Raw genomic sequence first — 27,532 nt, 5'->3', positions numbered from 1 at the left:
GGCGGGATTATTGGACGGCCAGCTGCCCTCACTGCCACCGTCCTGGCGCTTTCCTCCATTTCCCTCACGCTGATCCGCTCAGACCTTGTCGGCCCCGCCCGATGAAGTCTAGCGGCTTCGCGGCGGAGGCCCGGGAGCGTGGCCCGCAAAATCTCATGTCAGCAGAAACCACTTTACGCGTCGGCGCATAATATTTCCGTCCGACGCGTTTCGTGTCACGCACGCGTCCCGCAGAAATCAACGATCAACAGCCTCAACCCTGCTGCCAGACCCCTCGAACACCCATTGCGGCCCCGATACAACCTCATTCCCTCCGGTCTCGCTTGGGCCATTCACCACCATGTCCTCGCTTTTCGACGCCGTCCTCCAGTCCGAGCTGGGCTCAACCGCCGGGTCTCGAGACGACCGAGGGCTTCATTCAGACGGCCTCCCTCCTAGCTCACGCCCACACCCTCTCTCCGAGAGCAATGCTCCCATGAGCGATGCGAATGCCTTCCCTGATGATCAGGTCGCAGAAACAAACGGGTCGACGACCAACCGGCTGCGAAATCCATATGTCCCCGGCCCGCCCCCCGTGGTTGATTTGGCTGGTGAAAAGGTACAGCAGGCCTTTGAAGAGCTGCTGGAAAACTACCAGGAAGAAGCTGCACCGACACCGCACCCTCCGCCATCTTCAGCGACTATGACCGACAAATACTACATTGCTCAGATCCACGGGATGGCGAAATGGGAATTGTCTACGCTTTATGTCGACTTTACACACCTCACCTCCCTCGATAACCCAATTCTGGCGGATGCGATCGCAAACCAGTACTATCGCTTCCAGCCGTTCCTCGTCAAGGCACTCCACAACTTGATCGCAAAATACGAGCCTGAATACTTTATGTCTCACCGTCAAGCCACTAGCAGTGTCTCGTCCCAAGCTGGCACCTCCATGATGGCCGGCAACTCTAGCGTATCCGACGACCCCAAATTGGCACGGACAATCCGCGAGAAGACTCGACACCAGCAGACCGATAAGCTATTTTCCATAGCATTCTACAACCTCCCTCTAGTCTCTAGGCTGCGACAGCTCCGAACCTCGCAAATTGGAAAGCTGCTCTCCGTTTCTGGTACTGTCACGCGCACATCAGAAATCCGACCAGAATTATCCCTCGGAACCTTCATCTGCGAAGGCTGCAGAACGGTTGTCTCCAACGTCGAGCAGACATTCCGCTACACACAACCCACGCGGTGCCCGAATAGTACCTGCGGAAACACTCTTGGATGGCGCCTAAATATCGGAAAGAGCACATTCGTTGACTGGCAGAAGGTGAAGCTACAAGAGTCGTCCCACGAAATCCCAACCGGCAGTATGCCGCGGACCATGGATATTATTCTACGTGGTGAAATGGTCGATCGCGTCAAGGCTGGTGAACGTTCTATCTTCACCGGTACACTCATTGTTATTCCCGATGTCAGTCAGCTAGGTCTACCAGGTGTCCGACCAGAGGCAGTACGCGACAACACCTCCTTCCGCGGTAACGATGCTGGAGGTTCGGGAGTCAGCGGGCTGAAGGCGCTTGGTGTAAGAGACTTGACCTATCGGTTGGCTTTCTTGTCATGCATGGTTACTCCTGATACGACAACCCCTGGCCAACAAACAAACCAGCAGCTGAGCGGCCAGTCTAACAGAATCCTCGGCTCGCTCAACCAGAACCCCGACCCTGATCCTGATGATGATAAGGCACAAGAGGCATTCCTTCAAAGTCTGAGTCCGTCAGAGGTCCAGGATTTGAAGAGCATGGTTCACTCGGAGTACATCTACTCTCGCTTGGTGGATTCCATGGCGCCTATGATCTACGGCCATCGTCAAATTAAGAAGGGTCTCCTTCTGCAGCTTGTAGGAGGTGTGGCCAAGACGACTAAGCAAGAAAGTTTGCAACTTCGTGGTGATATCAACATCTGTGTTGTTGGTGACCCGTCAACAAGTAAAAGTCAATTCTTAAAGTAAGCCGTCAACAACCAAGTATACTATTCTCCCACTAACCGCAACTAGGTATATCTGCTCCCTACATCCCCGCGCCGTCTACACCAGTGGTAAAGCTTCATCTGCCGCCGGTTTAACCGCATCGGTCGTGAAGGACGCCGAAACTGGAGAATTCACCATCGAAGCCGGTGCTCTCATGTTAGCAGTATGCCACCCGACGCCCCGATTTATGAAATAAAAAACTAACTCCTTTAGAACGGCGGCGGCATCTGCGCGATCGACGAATTCGACAAAATGGACATCGTCGACCAAGTCGCCATCCACGAAGCAATGGAACAACAAACCATTTCCATCGCCAAAGCGGGCATCCACACCACCCTCAACGCCCGTGCTTCAATTCTCGCAGCCGCAAACCCCATCGGCGGCCGCTACGACCCCAAAACCACCCTCCGCGGCAACCTCAACTTCTCCGCCCCGATCATGTCCCGATTCGATCTCTTCTTCGTCATCCGCGACGAGCCCAACGCCGAGGTCGACCGCAACCTCGCCGACCACATCGTCAACGTCCACATGAACCGCGACGAGGCCGTCGAGCCCGAGTTCAGCACCGAGCAGCTCCAGCGCTACGTCCGGTTCGCACGCACCTTCCGCCCCGTTTTCCGCGATGAGGCCAAGACCCTCCTCGTCGAGAAGTACAAGGAACTTCGCGCGAACGATGCACAGGGCGGGATGGGCCGCTCCTCGTACCGTATCACAGTGCGTCAGCTTGAATCGCTGATTCGATTGTCCGAAGCCATTGCAAAGGTCAACTGCGTTGAGGAGGTCGTGCCCAAGTTCGTCCGTGAGGCATACGATCTCCTCCGGCAGAGTATCGTCACGGTCGAGAAGGACGACGTCGAAGTCGACGATGACGAAGACGCTGCCGTCGCTGCTGCAGTCGCAGATGCTGAAAACGATGATGAAATGCCCGACCGGGACCGAGACGGCGACAGTCCCATGCGCGAGGACGCCGGTGCCGCCGCCGAACAAGCTGCTGAGACGCGCGCCGCTAAGACAAAGATCACATACGACAAGTACATGAAGATCCTGAACCTGGTGGTGCGACGGATCCGCGAGGACGAAGCAGCTGCAGGGGAAGGTGTCGAGCAGGAAGACCTGCTTGTGTGGTACCTCGAGCAGATTGAATCCGAGCTGAACAGCGAAGAGGATCTGCAGAGGGAGCGCGGCCTCGCGTCCAAGGTCCTTAAGCGCATGGTTAAGGATAACATCCTGATGCCGATTCGCGGGGAGGGACTTGTGGATGTCAATGAGGCGTCGGAGGCGCAGGCCGATAAGACTATTTACGTGCTGCATCCGAACTGTGCGATTGATGAGGAGTGAAACTGTCTGTCCAGTTAGGTTAATCTGGTGGAAAGCGGGTGAGCATATGATATGTGCATGGAGTCGGTGGAGTGTTCTGGTTATGAGTGACGATGCTCTGATACTCTTTTATTTGTTATATCCTATCCAAGTACAGTAATTTGTCATGACATGTCATAGATCGTTAGTTATGTTATATGGGACCGGGTGCATGGGTTCTTGGTTTACTCATGAAAATCAATCAATCATATTCTTTATTTAGCTCTTTGATGCCTACGGTCATGCTACATTTCGATGAAAACTTGGAACTACAACTACTACTCCGTACAGAGAAATCTTTGAAAAACGTATTATTATTACTAAATCTCCAACACAAGAAAATATAACATATCCCCAAAAATCCCCACCCTAGATGGTCGTGCATGTGTTCATCAACCATCAGACACCTGGGTATCAAATGTATCAAAGATCGAAAAAAGAAAAAGGAACCTGGCCAGTCATCGACATTATAACGTTTCCCCTAACCGAGGATTTTATAATTGTTAGCTTAGTAGTAGATTTTCTCCTCGTAGATCGGAGGGTTGCCGCCATCGACATCCCAGTGGATCTTGTTCTTCTCGTCCAGCCAGGCATCCGCATCGGTAATTGGGATGACACGGCCGGTGTGCTGGATCTCCTGGGCACTGATGCCCATCTCGTCACGGGGGATCCAGAGAAGAGGAGCCTGGGCGCCAATGGCCGGGTGGAAGTAAGCGTGCGACTCGATCTCGGGAGAGTAAGAGGCCTCGTTCGTGCCGTTGGGAATCCATTCGCGCAGCTGGTGGTACCCAGAGTACTTGTCGGGGCGGAGGTACTTAACCAAGAAGTTGGGCTGAGGTTCCACGGGGGAGGCGTGGGTGATCCCCTTCTCGGCATTGTCGACGTCCGCGCCGTTCTCGTGTCCGTTTTCGGCGCCGTTAGCTGGGGAGCCGGCAGTGATGCCGTGGTCCTCGACCTTGGTGTCGTTGTAGGGAATGCCCTCGCGGCGGAGTAGGGATTCCTCTTCGGCCTCTAGGTTCTTGGGGAGGTAGTTGATGAGAGGCTCAAGGGCGGCGTTTAGAGAGACGTGGTAAATGATCATGGTAATGAGGAGGATGATCGTGAGGATCAGGGGTCCAAGAGCGATTCTCTGAGCTCCAGTCGCGATAGCAAAAAGACCGATCAGGCAAACCACAAGCAGATAGCACCCAACGGTGATTTGCTGCAATCCGCGGGCAAAGCACTTGCCCTGCACGTCAATGTCTGCGTTGGAGACATACAGCAAGTTGTAGCGGTAAGCAAAGTAGAAGAGGTAAAGACCGATGGTCGCGAAACCCAGAACCAGCGGTGCAATGCATGAGTACGTAATTGCTAGATACGGTCAGTTAAGTCACGTTGACACTTGATGGGGGAATATGCAATACGCACCAATAACAGCCAAGAGGGTGAAAATAGGGTACACCGTTCCCCAGCCCAAACCTGCAAGGCTCGACCAGCGGGTGTACATCTTGCGGGGAGTGTTATCCAAGAATTTGCCGAGGATCTTTCCAACAATCAAACCACCAATCTGCAAGAGGGCGCCAGAGCTGAATGACAATCCCTGCAGAATGATATAAGAGATGTAGAAGTTCGAGGCTGTGGGAATCTTCTTGGCAAGCAAAGAGGCAGCAGAGGTAGGGTCGTCAATGATCTTCGTAGCGACGCTAGTGGCGGAGGAAGCAACCGTAACAACCAAGAACACCTGAACCACCTGGAAGAAGAAGTAATAGTTCTGGGTTGTCAATTCGACTTGTGCCAAGCTAGGAGCACCACCAATCTTTGCCATCACTTGAAGAAAAAAAAATGTCTGTCAGCTCAAAGCCTAGTCAACGGCCCAGGTAGTAAACTTACATCGGAGAATGATAGGGAGCAGCGCCATGAGAACGGCCATCAAAATGGTGGGAAGAAGACCGGTGATGGAACCCAAGATCCATTGGGGCACATGAGTGATGAATTTGAGGAAAGGAACCATGTCAGTCAAGTTGTTGATGTTGGAAAGGGCACCAACGAAGGCCGTGGGAATAGCCCAGAAGATGACTAGCGCGCCGACGAATGCGCAAGCAGCGGCATAACGGATTATGCGCTCCCACCACTTGATGCGAAGGTTGGACCAGATGACCTGAGTCGGGTCCAAACCGATATACCGCGGGGCCATGTGCAGAGGAAGGTTGTGAGCCACAGACTGGTAGGCCAGTTGCGCATCTGTCTGGGTGTGAAATTCGACAAAAACGGACGAAACCAACTTGGCTTCGCCAGCTCGGTGCTTCGCCTGGAGTTCTTCAATTTCCGGGGTGAGGCGTTCGATTTCAGACCTGGCCCAATTGATAGTATCGACCTTCTTTCCAATGATTGGCTTGAGGCGGTGCGTAGGGCGGTCCTTGGGCTTGACCCAACGCGCGGCAACGGAGCCAGACTCGCCATCATCTTCAGCCGTTTCAGCGGTAGCTGGTTCTTCCTCGGCGTTTCCTCCCTTCTTCAGAGCCTTCAGTCGGGCACCGTTGGCCATTCGGATCAGTTTGGTTTCGGCAGCTTCGAGCTTGATACCGGCAGCTTCGCGCTCGTCGACCTTTTTGGCTAGTTCCTTCGTGTCGGTGGTGAGCCAGACATTCTTGACCTTATTCAAGCCAAACATCTCGCGAATCTTGTCGGCATTCAAGTAGTCTTGAGGAACGGTGGTGAAAAGGACGGTGCGAGAGGAGAGGCGGGTCGCGTAGGAGCGAGAAAGCGAGTACGCCTGGCGCAGGTTGATGTAAAAGATGCTCTCACGGGTGATAGTGAAGAAAACAAACCCAACAAAGACCCAGGCAACGAGAGCGTGGGCAAAAAGACGCGCATAGTTCGTCTCCGCGACATTGGAGAAACTCAAAAGGTCCAATTGCACGTTCCCACCACCGCCGGTGGCATTGATCGGGAACAAAATCGGGAAGGTGATACAGGAGCCGACGAAGCAGATGACGGTCATGAGTTTGAGGAAGCGCAGTAGAAGATAGGCATCCATAGAGTGGTGTTGCAAAACATATTCGTCGGGTAGTTTGTACATATCTTTAAGCCAACTCAAGAGCCCAGTCGATGATGGAGGGGTACGTTCCGACTGTCGCAGAGATCCAAGGTAGGTACGGGGCATATACATGCGGCGCTCGCTGCGTCTCAAGATCACGAAGAGGATGACCATCACGACCGCGACGACGAGGGCGGGCACGAGGACGGTGACGAGACTCGAAGCCGAGTTGGAGGCAGCTTGGGGGTCCTCATTGTCCTGCCAGGGTCAGACATGCTGGGAGCGCGACCGAGCTCGATGAATTGGTAATACTTACAGCCATGGTGAAGGTTGCTGACCGCCAGCGACGGTGTTCAACTCAAGGATAGATAGTTTGATGGGAGGACGATTGATAGTGAGCTCAGGGGGAACCAAGCCACAGCACAGGTAGTCGACCGATCGATGAAGGCGACCAAAAAGGACGATGGAGCTGAAATAGAATGCGAGAAAGAATGGAAGGGGAGAAAATGAATGAAATAAGAAAGCCAAAGAATGGAATACGGTCAAAAAAATGAGCGAAGCGAGAGGGGCAGACCCAGGACTGGAAGATGGCCACGCAGGAAAAACAAACGCAGAGAAAAAGCAAACCTTAAGAGCGATAAAAGAGTGGAATGCAGGACTGGGCCAGTCAGGTCGCAGGGATCCGTGGATAAAACGAAAGAGGGTGATGACGACTCGAGACAGCTGCGAGGTTGAACTTCTGAAGTCTGGCACGATCCAGCCGTGCGATCGTCGATGCTGCCAAGACCCCTCGACACGCTGCAACAGTTACGACGGTGGACAGAGGATCAGGACAGGGGCAGGAACGGGAGACTACAATAGGAACAGAATGATAGCTGTTCCTGAAGTCTGACTGACTGGCTGAAGATATTGCGACCACGTTCTCAGCGTAAAGATCTTTCAATTGAGATCCAAATCAAAGTTCCAATAGATCGTCCCCTAGCGCGCCCTTGGTGCGACTGAGCGTGTCTCTCTCCAGTCTCCATGTGGCGAATTCACTCCCTTCTCGACGGATACAGAGTACCAGAGTACCAGAGAACACCGTACTCATACTGTCTACATCGCTTCTTGGTTCTGATATCATCTGCCACTGTTCGCGTCTACAGAACAGCCAGTGTTGCACCATTCATGTTGTATTTTCCACACTCAAGGTGACGTCTGCCAACACGCAATCACATGACAGCTCATCCCGGCGTGCCAGATCGAGAAATCCGATCAGCCCTTCAGCCAGGGATTATTCCCTGGAACCAGAATGCCCTGTCGGAAATGCTGCTGACTGCTCTCGATGATGTATTCGTGGCTGCCATGATCGACGCTTGGCCATCTTCGAACTATCAGCAAGGTTGAACTCTGTCAGGCAAGCTCTGCGCCAGCTCTCCAGATTGCCTTTCATATGAAGCTCTCGCTTGGTTTAAGCTAGCTGGAATCCAGGCTGAACTCGACCCACGATTTATCGTGCTGATCTCCATTATCTGAGCCGCGATTGCGAATTGCTCAGTCAACGACTCATCAGTCAACACGAGAGTGGACTTGGGACAGTGGACACGAACCTCGGCGATTCCGGGAAAGTTTTTTTCGGCCGTACCATGAACCACGGGATTAGGTATGCTCGCACTTTGGATCGTGAGGTCGAACTGCGAACACCATTCCAATTCTCAATCTCAGCTCCCAGAACCACGGTTACTGCTCGGGCACGAACCTCATTCGGGCTTCGCAGCTGCACTGGCGTCCACATGCTCGGCTGAGATTTCCTCTTCCACGCCTCCCAGCCACTGCTACGGTCCGTCCACTGTCCAGTGTCCACACTGTACCGCCACTGTGGCGTTAAGAGTGTGGCGTAAGCCTCCGCTGCCTCCACTAAGACGGTTGATTTCCGGGAATCGAGGTTGCCCTCAGTCCCTTGAGTGTCCATTGGTCCAAGCAGGATTGCATCAGGAATGTCCACCGGAAATGTTTTCAGAAGCATTGCTGATTTGCTGCCCATGGGGTTCCACAAGGAATGCGTGAGCTGGGATTTCGGGGGTATCCCTCCCTCCCACTTGGTCGAGTATCCCTTGGTTTCATCCCTACCATGCAGATTATAGAGGTCCGATCGTTGGAAACCCTTACATTCTGTCGGCTCAATTTCAAGTTCCTGGTTACCTTGATTTTTTGATCTTAGCTCCTCGAGGAAGTACGTACAATGGATGGCCATTGGCCAGGTCTTGACAGCTGAGTGTGATGAATGAAGGTGGAGAGCCAACGATCGGCCTGTCCGAGCTTCGACCGAGACAGGAGAGTCCGAGCGACGCAAGAATCAAGGAAGAACGCGAGCAACAACTTACAAGGTACGAGATTGACTGTCAAGGAGCTCTCCGCACAGCAATGTCGATTGGCCAATGAAGGGATGCCAACTGGTGGCAGGATTTCATGTAGATTGGCAGGCCGCAGAAGTCGCACCCGAGCCTTGGCTGGACTTGGAGTGTGAAGTGTCAAGTTGGTGTAGAGTGTAGACACCCCGCACGGGTCATGTGCGGGCCGCTGACATCTGACATCAACATCCTATCAATGCATCATTGTATCATCGTCAGCCTTGCAGATTGTCGGCGCCGTAGTTGACTGTCTCCATACAATGCCGCCATTACTGCCGACGGAGAAAGACGCTGATCTGCCCCAGCACCAGTCCTCCCCACCGGCCGTTGAGCCCGTTGAACCGTCCTCTTGGAAACGGCGAGCGCTTGGCCTGGTGGCCGTTGGACTGGTCGCCTGCTATGGCATCGCCCAGCTTTCGCCGTATCACAACCAGCTCGATCCCGTCGAGCAGGTCCTGCAGCTGCAGCCGTTGACTGGTAAGTTCACCGTAGTAGATGTCGCACTTGAGACGCTAACCGACATCCAGACGGCCACAATGACTTTGCGGAATTCATCCGCACCTACTACAACAACCACATCTACCAGAGCAATTTCTCTGACCAGATCGAATTGCCCGGCCAGGTCGACTTTCCCCGTCTAGAAAAAGGCCGCGCGCGGGGGCAATTCTGGAGCGTCTATGTCGCATGGTAGTCCACCTCACCGCATTTCTATAGAAAGCCAAACTAACGGCAACTCCCCCAGCAACGAAAGCTCCCCATCTCCCAATTACGAATACATCCACGACACCCTCCAGCAGATCGACCTCATCCACCGCCTCGCAACCCTCTACCCAAACCACCTCACCCTCGTCCCCAACACCACCGCCTTCCTACACACCTTCAAAACCTCAACAACCCGAATCGCCTCCTTCCTCGGCATCGAGGGACTCCACCAAATCGGCTCTTCCGCATCCACCCTCCGCCTCTACCACTCCCTCGGCGCGCGCTACGCAACCCTCACCCACTTCTGCCACAATGAATACGCAGACAGTGCCTCCCCGGCCGAGCCCCTGCACAACGGCCTCTCCACTGCAGGGCGCCATATGGTTCTCGAAATGAACCGCCTCGGTATGGCAGTTGATCTCGCGCACGTCAGTACAAAGACAATGCACGATGCCTTGGACACGACGAAGGCGCCCGTCCTCTTCTCCCACTCCTCCGCCTATACATTATGTAACCACCCGCGCAACGTCCCCGACGACATCCTCCACCGTCTCGCCACGAACGACGGCGTGATCATGATAACTTTCTACCCGGAGTATACACGCTGCAGCCCCGGAAACCCCGCCGATCCAGAATCCGCAACCCTCTCCGACGTCGCCGACCACATCCAGTACGTGGGCGAGTTAATCGGGTACAAGCACGTCGGACTCGGGTCGGACTTTGACGGGATGGGCTCGGCGGTGCGCGGGCTGGAGGATGTAAGCAAGTACCCCGATTTGATTCGGGAGTTGCTGGGTCGTGGTGTTGGTGTGGCGGATGTTGCGGGCGTTGTGGGGGGGAATGTGCTTCGGGTTATGGCGAGGGTTGAAGATGTTGCGGGTGAGATGGTTGGGGAGGGGGTGAAGCCGTTGGAGGATTAATTACCTTGTACCTTTTCCTTGTACTTTGTATCTTACAACATGAGTACGTGGATGAGATGTACAATATAACAATAGATACCGGAGACTGCACCTATTTAAGAAATCAATTATCATATCATCACTCATCTCATCATTATATATAAATCCATATACAAACCCCCCTCTATAGATTTATAGGTAAGTAATCTACCCCCAAACCCACCCCAACACACCCAAAACAACACAATGACACCCGACAGCAAGCACCGCATCCCCAGCAGCACCAACCCCAGACACACCCTGCAAGAACCGGAAAAAGAATACCGACAATCCGGCCTGGAATACGACGAACCAGACCACGGCCACGTAAAAGGACCACAGCTGGTGCAGCCCGAAGGCGAATTTCGTGGATAGGAGGTGCGTGCAGAGGGATGTTATGTATGATTCTTGGAGAGAGGGACTGGGACTGGATGAGAGTTTGGTGTTGGTGTTGGTGTTGGGTTGGGTGAGGATGAATGTGTCGAGGAAGTATTCTTCATTTTCTTTTGAAGGGTGTGGGGTGGTTTGACGGAGACGGGGAATTAGGGAGTGGCATAGTCTCGTTTTGAGGTTGAATGACTGCGTGTTTGTTTGTTTCATAGAGTTTTCATGAAGGTGGTTAATGTTGAGTGAAGAGATAAAGAACTCAGGATCTGAGACGTATAGACGGCGGGAAGAGGGATCAGATGGCAGAGGAGATGGTCTGGATTCAGCCGTGAATGCTGTCAATGGGTTTGTGTAGAGAGGGAAAGAGGTGTAGAAGCTTGGTGTCAGGACTTGGATTGTTAGGGCAGTATTGTTGGCATCCTTTGTAGGGCTTGTGAAAGTTTCTGGTTCGAGGACGTGAGATTTGGACGGGATGTAGTTGACTGTCAATGGTGATTGGGATGACTCGACGAGGTGTTTGAGGTATGCCCGAAATGCGGCCTCGAGGTTTCTGCTAATGTTAGTTGAATACTTGTTATAGGGATATAGACAAACCGTTCAATATCAGTTTCATCGCGCGGGTTGTTATTCGGCCGGACTTCAGGCATCGAGAATATCGGCGCACCCTTTGAGCGGATCCACAGCGCCGCCGCAATGATAAGCAGTTCAGTAACGACCAGCACACCCGTCCAGTATGGCAGGAAGCGGAGGATGCTCCAGTACGAGGCGGCCAGTGGGTCGAGAGGATCGTGGTCACCGTCGTCCGGGCAGAAGACACGGCCAATCAGGCGGGGCTTCCCTGATGGCGAAAGCAGGGTGATTGTGATGTGGAGAGGCGTATTGGGGGCTAGAGGGTCCGAGAACCGGAGGGCGATGGATCCTTCGACTTTCTCAAAGGGGGAGATGAACATGTCCTTGTCCCAGGTGCCGCGGTAGAAGGCGTGGCGGGGGTTGGAGTGGTAGAAGCACGACTGCGAGTGGGAATGGATTTCAGAGATTTCAGACGGTGATGCAGACGATGATGCAGAGGGTGCAGACAGAGTCTCGCCAGTCAAACGGCTAAAGGCAATCTTCCTCTGGCCCCAGTAGTTGTTGACCTCCATGATCATCGCGGTCAGCTCGCGCTCAGCCGAGTAGAGATACCAGACGCAGACAAGGTTCCTCTGGTACCCGAGGAACTGGGGCATGGTGATCAAATAGGCATAGGGCCATTCGCTGGGAGAGAGGCCCTGGGAAAGTCAGCGCGAACTGTCATGGCCAGACTAGGCCCGAGACAAGAGTCTGGATTAGGGCAGCTGCAGGAGCAAGTGGAGCGGTGGAGCTGCAACAGGAATGAGAAACTGGAGCAGGAACAGGATAGGACCGACCTGTGACACAAGGAAATCGTGCAGCTTTCCCTGGAGCCCGCGCGCGTCGTTGCCCTTGTGCAGGTGGTGGTGTGCATGAACGGTGAACCACGACGCCAGGTTTGGGCTGAGATACTGCATGAGCCCGGCAGTCTGGGTTCGGGACTCGGGCTCGTCGACGGACAGAACCCTGCCGACATGGCCCTGCAGGCCAACGGGCGTGCCCACCAGGAAGTGAGGGACCGCGTAGTTGTAGCGGCCGGTCCCGAGGCGGGTGTGCGAGACCTGAGTGGGCAGCAGGCGAGGCTGGCCGAGGAAGATCTGCCTCGAGTTGCATTGGTGGGGGTGCAGCGAGCGCGAGCAGCAGATGTACAGCAGCCAGACGGGCAGAGCGAGCAGAGCCAGAGTCAGAGCCAGGGTCAGAGTTAGAGACGAGAGGCCGAGCCGGATGGCCGTCTGGGCACAGCCGAGGGCGAGGATTGCATTCATGGTATCTCGACTGACGGGGAACTGGTAATCGAAGGAGATATACATACAATATAAGTACTGGTCAGGATAGTGGGGCAGGGGCCGTTAGTTCTGTTTCTTACCGTTACACTTCGTACACTGACTCCGTACACGACTTACTCCATAGTCCGTACACTTAGTCGGTTGCACTAAAGTTCCAGTCGATCCATCGCCATTCGTAATTTCTCAGGATCCCACAGTCCCGGGTCCCAACGGCCAGCTCATGTTGGATTCACCGTAGTTTGGAAATGAAACGGCCTGTCCGGTTCTGTTTCCACTGTTCCAGTTTCACTGACTCAATGCGAATCCTGCCGACGCCCTGACCACTACCGTAACTTTATTGACTCTTGACTCTTGGGGTATACGCAGACTAGCTGCCATTATATAACGTCAACTAAGTCCCGTTTTCTTTACTTTTTATCTTGTTATCTTTTTGTTTACCCAATTGACAATTGACATGTCCAAAACCAAGTACAGCAAGGTGGTCATCATTGGCGCCGGCTTCTCGGGCCTGACCATGGCCTGCCAGCTGCAGGACAAATTCGGCGAGTTCGACTATACGATTTACGAGCGGTCCAAGGAGGTCGGAGGGACCTGGTCAGCAAACAAATGTATTTCTTTCTTTCCAGTGGCTGCGCTGCTGCAGGAATTTGACTAATAACGGCAGACCCCGGCTGTGCGGTCGACATCCCAGCAGCACTGTACAGTCTCTCGTTCGCGCCCCATCCGGGCTTCTCCAAGCTGTGCCCGAGTCAGGCAGAGGTGCTCGACTACTTCCTCGAGGTCGCGCACCGGTACCGGGTGCTGCAGCACGTCGCGAGCCAGACGGAGTGGGAGGGCGCGGAATGGCAGGAAGACCGGCAGACGTGGAGAGTGCGGATGCGGGATTTGGTCAGTGGCACGGTGTTCCAGCACGAGTGCAAGATCCTGATCTCGGCCGTGGGAGCGCTGGTGCATCCCAACTCCTTCGATCTGCCGGGTGTGGATTCGTTCCGTGGCGAGATCGTCCACACAGCCCGTTGGCGAGATGATCTTTCGCTCCGGGGGAAGGACGTTGTTGTTGTCGGGAACGGAGGTATTTTTTTATTCTATTTATTATTTACTCACTTGCTGACTGATGCAGCATCCGCGGCGCAGGTGATCCCCGCGGTCATCCACGAAACCAAGACGATCACCCAGTTCATCCGAGTAAGTCTTGCTTGACTGACAGTTGAGTGACAGTTCTCCACTTCATTCCAATTTGAGGAATTCGAAGACAATGCCATTGTGCTAACCAGCCCTAACCAGACCCCACAGTACTACGTCCCCAACGACAACTTCGACATCAGCGCCTTCTGGAGGGCCGTCTTCCGCTGGCTGCCCGGCTGTCTGCTGCTGTTCCGCTTCGTGCTCTTCGTCTACCTGGAATCCGCCATGGCCATGATTGGGCGCGGCGAGCAGGGGTCGCGCAGCCGGCTGGTGGCCGCGACCCAGAGCAAGGAATACATGACAGGATCGGCGCCAGGTTAGTTGCTTGCTAACTTGCTAGAGTAGCGAGTTGCTTTGGCCACAGACCCACCGACTAACGGTGACAGAAAAATACTGGCCGCTCCTTGTGCCCGAGTACCAAATTGGCTGCAAGCGCAGGGTGTTCGACAAGGCCAAGTACATCCCGTGTCTCCAGAACGACAAGCTGCAGCTCACGGCCGACCCGATCGTTCGCATTGGCGAGTCCTGCGTCCTGACTCGGTCTGGGCGAAGCTATCCGGCCGATGCCATTGTCAGTCCTGCCCACTTGGTACTAGAGTGTTACCCAGACTGACCTCCTGCAGGTGTTGGCAACGGGCTTCTCGCTGACCCACTGGGACGTCGACGTGCGCGGGCGAGCTGGTCGCAGCAGGGCCCAGCACTGGGCCGACTTTGGCTACATCGAGGCCTTCCAGAGCGTCGCCATGAATGAGTTTCCCAACTTCTTCTATATCCTCGGGCCCAACTGCGGCCGCGCCCACACCTCCACGCTGTTTGCCATTGAAAGGTTCCCCCCCCCCCCCTTTCATATGATAAAATAGTATACTCCGTACTGATTACTGACGGCTTACTTGACCAGTTATACACACCTGATCCTTCGGGTCATCCGGCCCATCCTGGAAGGCCGCGCCTCCGCCGTGGAACCGAAGCACGACAGCGAGCGCCGCTACAACGAGCTGCTGCACTCTGCCATCGACAAGACCGTCTTTACCGACTCGTGCGGGACATACTTCAACGACGCCAAAACAGGCCGCAACTGGTTCATCTACCCCTGGAGCTCGCTGCAGATGTGGTACTCGACGCACTGGGCGGGGCTGGCCGACTGGTCGTATGACGCCCGCTCTCCAAGCGACGCAAGTGACGCCGGTTTGCGACCGGAGAAGTCGCTGCTGCAGCGCTGCAGGTGTCGCATGGACGAGTCCGTCCGCTCTGGGATGTGCCACGATTATTGCTGATCACTCCACTTTTTGTCTTTGAATTGTTTTTGTCGGTTAAATGTTTCTGCTTGGTTTTCTCTTGGTTTGCCGGCGTTGTTCGGCTTTGGCTTTCGAATTCAGATACTCCCCCCCGCATTGTTTTTTGTTTTTATTTCATTTTATTTCATTTTATGCTTAATCTAATGGTCGATTTATCGCTTTATACCAAGTACTCTATTCTGTTCTGCCTCCATCCTACCCAGACCATAATACACCAAATAATGCAGGGAGCCATCCAACAACCTCGCCTCTTGACTTAGTCTTGAAACCCACACCACCTCAGACTAGACAACGGTCTGCAGTGCATACACACCAACCAACAACCCAACGGGAGTAACGGGCCAACGGCCCATCCACAACCCCGGGACACCTCCCATTCGAGCTCTCCCGCACCACCACTCGCCCTTAGCATGCATCTCGCTCCTCCCGTCCCCGGATGAAGTCATACTCATACTCATGCAGTATGCAGTATGCATATGGGGTCACTTTCCGGCTTGCCACCACCCGAACTGGACTGACACCATCCGCGTTGCACCACCCGCGTGCACGGCACCGGCGCAGACACTCTGATGCACCTAGCACTCTAGTCGCGCTCTAGTTCTTGCCGGTACCTGCATGGTTCATATATTGCAGACGGCCATGCCAGACGGAGTCCGCGGGGGTTATGGTATGATGAGATGGTGCATGAGGTGTGCCCCGACTTCGACTTCGACTCCGAGGTGTCCGGTGTCCGGTGTCTGGTGGCCGGGGTTTGGATTATGGTTTGATGATTATTGATTATTGATTAACAACTGGCTGATTGAGGACCCGAGTCGAGACATGGATGCATATGCATCTGTACGGATACGCAACTGGTAGGTAGTTAATGGGACGGTGTTAGAATGTCTGCATGTGTTGAAGTTGAGTTACTTTATGTCATGCATAGGATTGAGGACATTGTTCTTTGCCGGCCGTTTCGTGGCGAATACGTACTTCACATGATAGTCCGGTCGGCTATGAGTATACGGCTGTCTAGCCTGTCTTGGCCTCGAGGTGAGAACGTTGTTTCAACGGTCTGTTTGGCAAGGCTGTGCTGGCTGCAGGCAATATAGGTAGCGTCCGCTGTCTACCATGGGGAAGTAGGTAGCTAGTAGTCCGCCTGGGTTATAGTATATTCTCTATTCCAGTATTACGTTAATATTTCAAGAGGTATTTGGTAGGGGAATTGTTTTGACTTTGTTTGGCTTTGTTAGGAGTGAGGGTATTCAAGGTTAACCCTATACACTGCTACATCTCAGACTCGAGAACAACCGAATCAACATTCAACAAATACACTCTAGACTAAAAGAAGAATTTAACTACAGACAATAAAACAAGATCTTAATTCTCCCAACCCATGTTTCCTCAGGAACGGAATGTCCGACGCAAGGGATGCCAACCACCAGCCTGAGGACCTGTCCTCTCACCAGCCTCAACTTCGCGACTTCATTCATCCCTTTTCTGAGATAAATGTCGATTCAGTCCCGGTAATACACAATCCACCCTCAATTAATCAACAAACTTACGGAAAATCACGATGCGCGTCACGACAAATTTCTCCCTCCTCGCCCTCCTCGCCCTCGTCTCCTCCTCAGCGGCGAAAATGACAACGGTGAGTTTTTGATCGTCTCAACAGAAACTCACCATCTCTCAAACCTCGAACTCAACTAACATAATCTCTGGCAGGTCGGTCTAGAAACAGCAGACGATAGCCACGCGATCGTTGTCCCATTGGATGACTGCCACGATATCGGCCAGGAGTGCGTCTCTCCCTTCCTATCTGAGCCTTCACTAGTTTGAGGTCGAGGTCCATATAAGAAAAGCAACAACTAACAAGATCTCTGCAACAGCGAGGTCCACACGGTGCACATTACGAAGAAGTGTCGCGTTTTCACGTGAGTGCCGATTCTACCTACCCGGACCGGAAACCTTGGAAAGACGAGAAGAGAAGAGGAAACATGCTAACGAACGATATAATCATGCAGAGGCCGAATGTGCACCGGCACCACCGTCGCCCTTCAGCCAGGCCAGCACACGAGCGACGAGGCGCCTGTTCGGGTTGGGAGCGTGTTGTGTGAGGAGCCGGATTTGTTCTAAACTTGCGGTTTCTACAGTACCTTAGGTGGTGTAGGAATAGGGGGATTACGATGGGAGTAGTAATGCTCCTGTTTGTCCCTGCGAGCTTTATTCGTGATATCGCTTTTGCCGCTGCTGCTGTCACTGTCGGGTTGAGTCGTGTTGTACTTTACGTATTGAGGGATTCGGTGTGTTTAAAATAGTAGAACAGATTTGAATATAGACGTGGGGTTTCCGAAATAATATACCTTCCAGCCTCTGTTCTTGCTGATGAACAATGCCGTTGTGTACTCTTAATGGTAGTAGAGTGACGACTTGTCTGGAGGTTTGCCAACCCTAACAACCAGGCCATCGAGGCCAAAGTTTATGCCTGACATAACCCCATCATGACTCGTTGACAACCACTGTAGACCAGGCAGCGAAGTGAAGTAAAGATAGTGCACTATTCATAGATCCTCACTTCTCCATACACAGCCCCGTTCCTTCAATATGGAGTACAATCGGACATCGGCCTCCCGACCTCCGCGACGCCTTGGCCGTCGCGACGATCCAAGGATTTGACTTTCTTTTTTTCTTTTTTTCCGACTCAAGCCATCCTCCAGCGGTTCCTGATTTGCAGCTTACTTGACTCTTGATTTCTCGCCGCGCGGTGGGTGGGTTAGGGCTGGTTCGGCATTGTCCGAGACGGTCTTGTGATAGGTGCGCCTTGCAGCCGTACAGGTTGCTATTCTGGGGTAGACATGCTGATTACATGGTTTCGATCAGTAGTTATCATAGCAGTGTGGAGGTACCCTCGCAAAGTCTTGCCTTAATACTCTACAAGACATGCTAATGGTTAGATCATGTTAATCAACTTGGATATCTCTAGATGCAGGCAGTTGGCTGTAATGAACTGAACTAAGTAGATGGAACCGAAGCTTCTATTACTTCTATTATTACTTCTATTATTATTTTTGATCGCCAAGCAGACAGTGAATATCAAGCTCATGGATCATCCGCCAGTACTTACTACTTGTGCTAAGAATGGTTCATCGGGCCAGACCTTATCTTGATACTCGTCATCTCAAACATCCACGCGTCTGGACGACTCAGGAACAACTCAGGGGTATATTCCTATTGGCCAAGTGAACATGGCCGGCTCGGTGTGCAGAGCAAAGCGTGATGGGGGCCAGACTGCCAGTATACATATGGGGGGCCTGACGATTTCCGATGTAGCACACTAATTGGGGATCATCGCATCCATGGCGCATTCGAAGAGATTCTTGTTCACTTTAGGTTTGTTAGTGGTTTGCAAGGATGCTGTCCTATTATAGAATCAAAGTATCACCAAAGTACTTCGCGATGTTGAGTTGTTAGGGCTTCTATATATTAAGCCAACCGCCTGGCTGTAGGCCATATTCAGCATTCATATCAGTCATTCGCTATTGTTAGTCTCTTGCTTTCTTGCTTTCAATTCTCTGTCCTTCGTTAGCCGTATAGCTTGGTGAAATTTATTTCTTCTTCGACCATGCAGCTTCTCTATTTTCTTGCAGCCCTTGGTGCCGCCGTAATGGCCACAGCACAGGAATGTACCTCTGAGGCGGCCCTTATCCGGAAAGAATGGTACGTTATTTGACTATTCTGAGTGATTATGTCGTTGACCAGATACAGGAGCGCTCTTTCCGACGAGGAGCGCCTCAACTATATCGACGCCCTCTGGTGTCTGCGCGATATCCCCTCTGTCCTTCCAAGCGACCAGTTCCCCGGGGTCAAGGACCATCTGGATGACTTTGTGGCGTTAGTCCCATCCTACTTTATAGCGAAGCACAACTAAGAGATAGAACACACATCAACTATACCACGGTCATCCACCGCAACGCCGTCTTCCTCCCCTGGCACCGCCACTACATCCACCTGTGGGAAACGACTCTGCGCGAGCAATGCGGGTACAACGGCACTGTGCCGTATGTCCCCCTGAAATTATATATATATATACACTGTACTAACTGAGCCCAGCTACTGGGACTGGACCCAAAACACCAACTTCACCACCAACCCCCTCTTCGACACAACCCAAGGCCCCAACACCTCCCTCTCCGGTGACGGCGCATACAACGCCTCCGAGCAACACCCCATCGAATCCCTCCCCCCCTCCGGCCACGGCGGCGGCTGCGTCCTCGACGGCCCCTTCAAAGCCTGGCCCGTAAACATGGGCCCCTTCTCGCGGCAACAAGCCTACGCCCACGCCGCCCTCCCAGAAACCGCCTACGCCTACAACCCCCGCTGTCTCCAGCGTAATCTCCAGCCTGCGATAATCGAGCACTACAATAACGCCTCCGTCGTCCAGTCCATCCTCGCCGCTCCCGGTATCGATGGGTTCTTAGATATCCTGGAGCCGAGCACCGGCGCACTCGGGGCGCATGCGGCTGGCCATAATGCCGTTGGACCGACTATGGCTGATGTGTTTACGTCGCCCCAGGAGCCGAGCTTCATGTTGCACCATGCGATGATTGACCGGCTTTGGAGTATTTGGCAGCGCTCTGGGGAGGGAGACTCGGAAAGTTATGGGGTTTCGAGACTGGAGGTGTTGAATGGGACGGCTGTCTATGGAAATCCGCCCGAGGCGGAGATTGTGACGCTGGATACGGTGGTGGAGTTTGGGCCGTTGGATGGGCCCAGGACGATTGGGGAGTTGATGGATGTGCAGGCTGCGGAGTATTGTTATCGGTATGATGAGTAGGGACTGTTGTTGTTCTTGGGCTGTTGCTTGGGCTGTTCTTGCTTGAGTTGCTGCTGCTCGTTTGTTTGGGTGCGATTGTCGCTCTTTGGTTATATATATTCTTTTCTTACGCTCCTTTACTTTCTGTCTGGAGATGGTGTGGTGCTTCTGCGCTGTACGTGTCTGGGACATTTTATAGGATTCTTCCTGCAATACTAATGCAGTGGCCTATTGTTATACCTGCCATCTTCATGTACTGTGCTGTATCACTGGCATTACATTTGAACCGCGTTGGCAATTCCGGTTTTATCAGGGCTGAGCGGACGGGAGCCCTATTTCACCCCACTGTGGTCGTATGTACCATGCAGCCGAGTCTGAGACAACTGTTTCAAATAAAAGTCAAGTGGCTTGTATAGCCTACCTAGTCATGAATGTTGCAACCCGCCGAATTCAATCTCAGCCATCTGGGTCTTCTCGCGGCATATGGTACATTAATGGCAACTGCCCGAGAAAAGACACGACTCCATACTCAACCATTCATTACCTTTTTAGGAATCAGGTCCGAAATCCTTTCTCTGTGCCTGTGACCATTCAATGGGGATTGGTTGTGACTGTCATGGTCTCACTTCCGATCCCGGCCACTGAGATAGCAGCGGCTAAGGAGTAGACAAATGAGGCTCCGAATAAGACTCTGTACACAGGAGGACTCTGTGGTATCTTCCAGGCATCACGTATGCCGAGACCGACTTCTCCAGATCATTGTGGCTATGGTGATCCCGATGGAGTGAAAGATCCACGCAGGCGAGGACACCGTCGATAAGTTTGACGATCATTGCATGATTAAAGGCCTTTGTTTCCACTTGAAAGTCTCTTCATGTTGCATTGCCAATATGAGATCAACAAGTAAACACGAGGGTTGTGGAGTGTTCCAAGTATAGGAGCACTCCGGACCCAGGACTGTTCCCTCGCGGAGAGGAGATCAACAGGCTGAACACGAGCGTGGCCTTCTAAGCCTTCTATCAGGTACACTGATGTGAGGCTGCTACTCTGCCAAGAGAGGATCAACAGCTTAAATACGAGCATGCATTCCTCTAATTACTATACACTGCTACCTCGCCAAGACAGGATCAACAAGTTGTATACGAGCAAGAGTTGTTCCAAATTGCTACGTCTCCAAAAGATGATCAACATGGTAAACACGAGCATGGAATATTATAAATATGAGGTCTTGCACTCACCAGATACCTCCTCTTAACCTCATCCCCATCCTTCACAGTACAAACCACAAAACAACATCTCAAAGACAACCAACCCTATCCCACCACCAACCAAAATGAAGATTTTCAGCACCCTCACTAGCCTAGCCCTCATATCCGCCGCAACCGCCGGCACGATCGTGAGATGGCACGGATGCGTCGAAGGCGAATACAAGCAAACCATCACAGACGGGTCCAGCTGCGCCGCCGTAAGCGGCTTCCTGAACACCAATCTATGCAGGGTGGAAGTGCCCCCGCCAGGAAGGGATCACTGCACGTTCTACACCAATGGCTGCTGGAACCCGTTTGATGGCGATACCTACGAGTGCAGGGCTGGAGAGGCCTGCGATACGAGAGCCTGGAAGGCGATTGCTTCTTATAAATGCTGGACTGAGTAGAGTGGATGAGTGGATGAGTAGGTACCTGTCTGTGGGCTCTCTTGACTTGTTATGATATGAGCTAATTGCTATGTTAGGACGATGTCCAGGGCATCTGGGCTACATAGGTAAGGCAGATCATTCATGTCTGTCAGTTAGGTGGAGGAACTCTGTTATGTGATCTTATGTTGTGGTTATAAAACAGAAATTGAGGATTCCTGGGTTTTTGTTATTGTTCGATACAAGTCTCTTTCTTGATTCTCAAATATTATGGAATGTACTTAACATTCCTCCAATCCTTGGAAGAATGGGATGGAAACCTGAACTGCTACTATTTCGTTATTATCTGCTCCTTAATACGTGTACCTGAAGATAGTAAAGGATTTCGACGCGGTGTTTCTAATGAATGCATGAACTAGAACTTTAAACAGGTCCTTGTTTTATATTTTATCATTAACATGACAGGTAAATAAAGCATATACCTAAGCATCGACACTTCCAGATCCCCTCTGCCCCCCATTCTTCCACCGCTGCAGACTAAGCTCATATGCACCGCTAGCCTTCCACGCACTGAGAACCAGGTTGGCTATATGGTCAACGCCCTCATCCCTCTTCACAACCGCAAAGACCGTAGGCCCGCCCTCGCGCATCTTCGCCGCATCCCGCTCCATCACCGAGATATCCGCACCCACGGCCTCCGCAAGATCAATCTTGTTCACAACCAGCAGGTCGGAGCCTGTAATACCGGGCCCGCCCTTGCGGGGCACCTTGTCGCCGCCCGCGACATCAATAACGTAGATGATGAAGTCGGCGAGCTCGCGCGAGTAGTTTGCGGCAAGGTTGTCGCCGCCGGACTCGATGAGGAGGAGGTCTGTTTGGAACTGGCGGTGGAGGTTCTGCAGGGCGAGGAGGTTGGCGCTGATGTCTTCGCGGACGGCGGCGTGCGGGCAGCCGCCTGTTTCAATGGCGCGGATGCGCTCGGGCGAGAGGGCTTTGTTGCGGGTGAGGAACTCGGCGTCTTCTCTGTTTGGTATTAGAAATTGAGCAGGATTGGTTTAAGGTTTAAGGCTGGAGAACGCACCGGGTGAAGATGTCGTTTGTGACGGCCGCAATGTTGTATTCCTCGCGAAGGGCGCGGCAGAGAGCTAGCATGAGAGCCGTCTTTCCTGACCCGACGGGGCTGTTCCAGTTAGCTTCGGCTCATCTTCAATCGGTACGTTTAGTAAAGCATACCCTCCGATTCCAATTGTGAAGGCCCGGTCTCGCCAGTCACGGCCCTCGTACAGCGGCTGTTCGCGGTTGATGTACGAGCCCGGGCCGTCGAGGATCTCGTGCGAGTGGCCATGGTCGGCGATATTGTCGTGGGAGTGCGAGTGGGAGTGCGCCATGATTCTCAGCTGGGGTGCCTTAATAGCGATTAATATGGACGAGGTGTGGTGTGGTGCAGTGAGGGGTTGAGAGAGCTGCTGATCACCCCGCTTGGCTGGCGGGTGACATTGGACTGACAGCTTCTCGTTCCGGCGAACGTCCGGCGTCCGTTCGGCGACCACAGCTTCTCTCTGGCCAGCACTGTGGATTCCCTTCAGACCTCCTTCAAGACTCATCCCAATTCAAAGGATTCCATCACTTCGATATCGCCGTGGTGTTGATGCCAAAATTGCCATGCGAAGTCTGTGCAATTCGAAGCACATGGCCTTCTCGGGGTGTCTCCCCGACCTAGGCTAAACTGCAGCTTTATCCAGCCTCCGCGCGCGCGACAAAGCTGGGCATCTAAACCCAATCGGCCTCGCTTGTTCCGCTCGTGGCGGTCCTGCGACTCTAGACCCTGACTTAGCCAACATTCCGGCACTGGTTGGCTCGAAATGGTTGGCTCGCACCCAGAGCACAACCCCATGGGGAAGCTTCAACGCTGCCGGATCCATCAAGGAGAGGAGCCGGCTGTCTGGCGCCTCGTCGAACGTGCCATGTTTTGGACGGGGATTTTACCCGTCTGGGCCTCCTATTCGACCATGGCTAAACATTGTTGCACCAATGCACATTCTTTCCAGCTGCTATTCTGTAGCTGAAACGGCAGTTCGGTATAGCTCCCTCGGGTATATAATTCAGTGAACCGCCCAGCATGCTAGCCCTTCTTCTCGGAAAGCGAGTCGGTCTTTTATTCAACATTTGAACACTTCTTTAAGACCAGGTCCCCCTTTTTTAACTACCCGCCATGGTCATCGTGGGCAAGCAGCGCGAGGAGGATGTCGCGGAGCCCGTCTTGGAGAAATTGGTCAGGGAAGACCGCACGCCATGGTACAAAAAGCCTAACCTGAGGAGTCTGTATTTGATTCTCTTCCCGGCTTGCATGGGCATTGAAATCACGTCTGGCTTCGATTCTCAGATCATCAACGTTGTCCAGATCGTGTATACTTGGAACAAATGTTCGGAGCCCCCTGCACTTGCTAATTTCTTTTCGCTTGGCTGACCTGTGGCAGATTTCGGCAAAGACACTGGCGAGTTAACGGACGACGGTCTACCGAAATACGAAATCGTTAGTGAACTAAAGGGCTTTCTTGCAGCCGCGTATTCCCTCGGCGCTGTCCTCGCGCTTCCCTTTGTGCCCTGGGTTAACCAGACATTCGGCCGCCGATGGACCATTATGTTCGGGTCCCTAGTTAGTCTCCTGGGGGCTTTCCTCCAGGGCTTCTCCAATGGAAGTATGTGGTGTGATTAACTTTATCGCAATGGGTACAACGCTAAACTGTATCAGCTGCTATGTATTGCATGGCACGAATCATCCTCGGTTTCGGCATCCCCTTCTGCATTGTTGCGGGTTCATCGTTGCTCGGTGAATTGGGGTACCCCAAAGAACGACCATTCCTCACTTCGCTGTTCAATTCGTCCTACTTTATCGGTTCGATTGTCGCCGCTTCCGTCGGCTTGGGCACTGTGGATATCAAGACGGACTGGGCCTGGAGAACTCCATCTCTACTCCAGATTGCACCAGCTATGGTACAGATAGTGTTTGTGATGTATGCACTCTCTGCCTCTATGCCTTTATCATGTCGTTGACGGACGGATCTGTTGTTAGGTTCCTTCCCGAGAGTCCTCGTTACCTGATCAGCAAAGACCGAACAGAGGAGGCTCACGACATACTCGTCAAGTACCATGCCGAAGGCAATCGTGATTCTGTCATTGTGAAGGCTGAAATCGCCCAGATCGAGAAAACCATCAGGATCGAGCTGGAAGACGCCAAAAACACTTGGGGGGATATGTTCCGCACCGCCGGTATGCGCCGCCGTCTCTTAATTACTGCCGCTCTCGGTTTATTCACCCAATGGTCTGGAAATACTTTAATCTCGTAAGTACCTTTCTACTAAAAGAAGGATGAAGAAGGTGGTCGCTAATGAGTACAGCTACTATCTGAGTGACTTGCTTGATATGGTGAACATCACGGACTCGGTTGTGAAGTCGAAAATCAACGTTGGAATCAATTGCTGGGGTTTTGTCACCGGAACCGTTCTCGCCCTGACCTCACCTCGCTTCAAGCGTAGAACAATGTACCTCACCACTGCCTGTGCCATGCTATGCGTGTACACTTCCTGGACCATCTCGATGGCAAGATTCCTCCAGACAGGAGCCCGCGCCGCTGGCGTTACGACCATTGTGTTTATCTTCCTGTACTCTCCGGCATATAACTTAGGCTATAATGCTCTAACCTACAGTACGATCAGCCCCTTAGTTCTCTCTTGACGCCTCTGTTCTTTCGGCTAACCTCGCATCACAGCATACCTGGTTGAAATATTCCCTTACATCGGCCGGTCCCGCGGCCTCTCATGGTTCCAGTTCTTTGGCCGCGGGGCGACCTTCTTCGCCACCTATGTCAATCCCATTGGACTCGACCGCATCGCGTGGAAATGGTTGATCTTTTACTGCTGCTTGTTGGCATTTGAACTTGTATTCATCTACTTCTTCTTCCCGGAGACCCAGGGTCGCACGCTTGAAGAGTTGTCTTTCCGTGAGTTCAAACTCTTTTCCTTTTTACTTTCTACTAGTTGCCAAATGCTAACATATGCGTGCAGTGTTCGAGGGCCAGGAGAAGGCCAACGCGGTTGCTGCTGTTGTGCATAAGCAGATTGACGAGCCGGAGCCGCAAAAAGCGGCGACAACTGAGATTCACGAGGAGAAGGTGTAATTAGGGCTTTGCTTAACTACCTATTAGTCTTTCCTTGGCTGGTTCAATGCAATGAGTACTTGTGATGTGCATGATTCTATAAGTTCAATGATAGGCAGGACAGTTATTGCAGCCATAACTTCCCACACTTTTGAAGAAGAGAAAACACCCGATTTCCAAGAGTAGCCGCAATCGATCTCGGTTCAACCTGGATAAACTGTGTATCCGTATACGTAGTCGGCTCTCGCCATAAGTGGCCGGGGAATCGGTTTTAACAACCGTAAACCCCAAGATCCACCCCCACCGATCACCCACAGAAAGATGCAAAACCTGCATTATCGCGAGCTTGCTTTTTGGGTCCATGCCAATGCCGTGTTCAGAGTTGTGCTCTGCTGGCGAATTGTATGATGCATGATGCTCCATCACGCCCGGATAACGGCACCACTCGGTGATACCCCTTGGCGCTATGTTATATAGCTCTGCGGGATGCCTATTAATCCTGCTTTCTATTCTCTTTAAAAACTATTATCTGCTTTGTACGTTTCAGTTGACATAGACTTTGTATATACCTACCAACAACAAAATGACCTGCGAAGCCTGCCGCACCATCCCACCGGTTATCTCTGAGGGCTATACCCCCCAAGGAACCTCATCTGCCATCGATGGACTAGACTTCGATACCTGTACTCCTTACCAACAGCATCTCTTGAAAAAAGACTTCTGTGTTAACAAAACAGACATAACCGGTCCCACGACCGCCAAAACCGCCATCCTAACAATCTACGATATCTTCGGCAACTCCCCTCAAACCACACAAGGCGCCGACCTCCTTTCAGCCCGCCTCAACGCCCTCGTCCTGATCCCCGATTTCTTCAAAGGCGACGGCGCAAAGCAGGAATGGATCCCGCCAGACACGGAGGAGAAGACGGCGGCCCTGATGGCGTTTGTCCGCGAGAAGGCGTCGTGGGCGGATGCGGCCAAGGGGATCAATGGCGTTGTGGATGCGTATAGGGCTGCATTCCCGTTTGTCGGGAAATGGGGCGCTTATGGGCTTTGCTGGGGTGGGAAAGTGCTGGCTTTGGGTTCTGGGGAGGGGTCGCCTTTTAGTGGGACGGTGCAGGTTCATCCTGGGTGAGTTTTCTTCTTTATTTTTTGTCGGTGCATTCATACAGAATAGCATTATTTGCTTTGGGGATGAGTGTTAATTAATATGCTTTGTAGACGGATGGCCAAAGAAGATGCGGAGACGTTGACGATTCCTCATGCGATTCTTGCGTCCAAGGATGAGCCTGCCGATGAAGTTGAGGCATATGATGAGGTTATCAAGAGGAAGAGGCTGGGCGGTTTTGTGGAGACGTACGGGGACATGTGGCATGGGTGGATGGGGGCAAGGGCTGAATTGCAGAAGGAGGCCAGTCTGAAGGAGTATACTCGAGGGTAAGTTGTCAGTCTGGAATACTGGTTTGATGCTAATAGGCTGATGTAGATATGGACAGCTGGGGGATTTCTTTGAGAAATGTTTGTCATAGGCTGATGATTCATGGATTTTGCTTTTTCCAAGTGGACTTTTGTACGCTGTGTCTATGCAAGTGAGATGAATAGATCAATAGAACTGGGCACAACTTGAATAATGCTGTAACTGGTAGAGTGATGCCTGGCGGCCTGAATGACCTGTGACACAAGCTAGCCCCAAAAGAGCTAGCCGCTGAGTCAATGTGCGCAAGTTCTGGAACCGTCCATTCACAGTCCAGTCTGTGAGCAAAGCCCCTTGGCTGG

The 27,532-nt window shown here is 52.7% G+C and overlaps 12 protein-coding genes across 12 annotated transcripts; 8 read left to right on the top strand and 4 right to left on the bottom strand.

Moving 5' to 3' along the window:
• Window positions 1-340: 340 nt before the first annotated feature.
• Window positions 341-3,349, top strand: MCM6 (MCM DNA helicase complex subunit MCM6; the record flags this gene model as incomplete). The annotated part of the gene is made up of 3 exons (XM_041698051.1): window positions 341-1,989; window positions 2,039-2,174; window positions 2,225-3,349. 3 exons carry the CDS (start codon window positions 341-343, stop codon window positions 3,347-3,349), a joined length of 2,910 nt encoding a protein of 969 aa, XP_041551275.1.
• Window positions 3,350-3,875: 526 nt separating this feature from the next.
• APUU_11908S (putative DUF221 domain protein) lies at window positions 3,876-6,705 on the bottom strand (the record flags this gene model as incomplete). The annotated part of the gene is made up of 4 exons (XM_041698050.1): window positions 3,876-4,717; window positions 4,775-5,173; window positions 5,237-6,641; window positions 6,700-6,705. The coding sequence occupies 4 exons, from the start codon at window positions 6,703-6,705 to the stop codon at window positions 3,876-3,878; spliced, it is 2,652 nt and encodes an 883-aa protein (XP_041551274.1).
• A 1,185-nt stretch (window positions 6,706-7,890) lies between these two features.
• Window positions 7,891-8,616, bottom strand: APUU_11907S (uncharacterized protein; the record flags this gene model as incomplete). The annotated part of the gene is made up of 3 exons (XM_041698049.1): window positions 7,891-7,894; window positions 7,973-8,564; window positions 8,604-8,616. 3 exons carry the CDS (start codon window positions 8,614-8,616, stop codon window positions 7,891-7,893), a joined length of 609 nt encoding a protein of 202 aa, XP_041551273.1.
• A 417-nt stretch (window positions 8,617-9,033) lies between these two features.
• On the top strand, window positions 9,034-10,395 carry APUU_11906A (dipeptidase; the record flags this gene model as incomplete). The annotated part of the gene is made up of 3 exons (XM_041698048.1): window positions 9,034-9,250; window positions 9,301-9,460; window positions 9,516-10,395. 3 exons carry the CDS (start codon window positions 9,034-9,036, stop codon window positions 10,393-10,395), a joined length of 1,257 nt encoding a protein of 418 aa, XP_041551272.1.
• A 186-nt stretch (window positions 10,396-10,581) lies between these two features.
• APUU_11905S (uncharacterized protein) lies at window positions 10,582-12,719 on the bottom strand (the record flags this gene model as incomplete). The annotated part of the gene is made up of 3 exons (XM_041698047.1): window positions 10,582-11,350; window positions 11,395-12,068; window positions 12,207-12,719. 3 exons carry the CDS (start codon window positions 12,717-12,719, stop codon window positions 10,582-10,584), a joined length of 1,956 nt encoding a protein of 651 aa, XP_041551271.1.
• Window positions 12,720-13,149: 430 nt separating this feature from the next.
• APUU_11904A (flavin-containing monooxygenase) lies at window positions 13,150-15,154 on the top strand (the record flags this gene model as incomplete). The annotated part of the gene is made up of 7 exons (XM_041698046.1): window positions 13,150-13,303; window positions 13,360-13,767; window positions 13,816-13,880; window positions 13,980-14,196; window positions 14,267-14,451; window positions 14,504-14,706; window positions 14,779-15,154. 7 exons carry the CDS (start codon window positions 13,150-13,152, stop codon window positions 15,152-15,154), a joined length of 1,608 nt encoding a protein of 535 aa, XP_041551270.1.
• A 1,576-nt stretch (window positions 15,155-16,730) lies between these two features.
• APUU_11903A (uncharacterized protein) lies at window positions 16,731-17,290 on the top strand (the record flags this gene model as incomplete). Its single annotated transcript, XM_041698045.1, has 4 exons — window positions 16,731-16,805; window positions 16,880-16,953; window positions 17,044-17,088; window positions 17,179-17,290. 4 exons carry the CDS (start codon window positions 16,731-16,733, stop codon window positions 17,288-17,290), a joined length of 306 nt encoding a protein of 101 aa, XP_041551269.1.
• Window positions 17,291-18,776: 1,486 nt separating this feature from the next.
• APUU_11902A (tyrosinase family protein) lies at window positions 18,777-19,988 on the top strand (the record flags this gene model as incomplete). The annotated part of the gene is made up of 4 exons (XM_041698044.1): window positions 18,777-18,871; window positions 18,920-19,045; window positions 19,090-19,212; window positions 19,265-19,988. 4 exons carry the CDS (start codon window positions 18,777-18,779, stop codon window positions 19,986-19,988), a joined length of 1,068 nt encoding a protein of 355 aa, XP_041551268.1.
• A 1,312-nt stretch (window positions 19,989-21,300) lies between these two features.
• Window positions 21,301-21,621, top strand: APUU_11901A (uncharacterized protein; the record flags this gene model as incomplete). The annotated part of the gene is made up of 1 exon (XM_041698043.1): window positions 21,301-21,621. One exon carries the CDS (start codon window positions 21,301-21,303, stop codon window positions 21,619-21,621), a length of 321 nt encoding a protein of 106 aa, XP_041551267.1.
• Window positions 21,622-22,082: 461 nt separating this feature from the next.
• On the bottom strand, window positions 22,083-23,204 carry APUU_11900S (urease accessory protein UreG; the record flags this gene model as incomplete). The annotated part of the gene is made up of 3 exons (XM_041698042.1): window positions 22,083-22,623; window positions 22,682-22,780; window positions 22,834-23,204. 3 exons carry the CDS (start codon window positions 23,202-23,204, stop codon window positions 22,083-22,085), a joined length of 1,011 nt encoding a protein of 336 aa, XP_041551266.1.
• A 608-nt stretch (window positions 23,205-23,812) lies between these two features.
• Window positions 23,813-25,777, top strand: APUU_11899A (putative MFS sugar transporter; the record flags this gene model as incomplete). Its single annotated transcript, XM_041698039.1, has 7 exons — window positions 23,813-24,023; window positions 24,078-24,299; window positions 24,353-24,614; window positions 24,674-24,943; window positions 24,999-25,306; window positions 25,370-25,600; window positions 25,665-25,777. 7 exons carry the CDS (start codon window positions 23,813-23,815, stop codon window positions 25,775-25,777), a joined length of 1,617 nt encoding a protein of 538 aa, XP_041551265.1.
• A 562-nt stretch (window positions 25,778-26,339) lies between these two features.
• Window positions 26,340-27,285, top strand: APUU_11898A (uncharacterized protein; the record flags this gene model as incomplete). The annotated part of the gene is made up of 3 exons (XM_041698038.1): window positions 26,340-26,887; window positions 26,978-27,193; window positions 27,243-27,285. 3 exons carry the CDS (start codon window positions 26,340-26,342, stop codon window positions 27,283-27,285), a joined length of 807 nt encoding a protein of 268 aa, XP_041551264.1.
• Between the last annotated feature and the right edge of the window lie 247 nt (window positions 27,286-27,532).

This window comes from Aspergillus puulaauensis, chromosome 1, assembly GCF_016861865.1.
Source record: "Aspergillus puulaauensis MK2 DNA, chromosome 1, nearly complete sequence".
In the NCBI taxonomy this organism is placed as follows: Eukaryota; Fungi; Ascomycota; class Eurotiomycetes; order Eurotiales; family Aspergillaceae; genus Aspergillus; species Aspergillus puulaauensis.
Note: the sequence above shows the minus strand (reverse complement) of the source record. Positions and strands in the feature narration are given on the sequence as shown.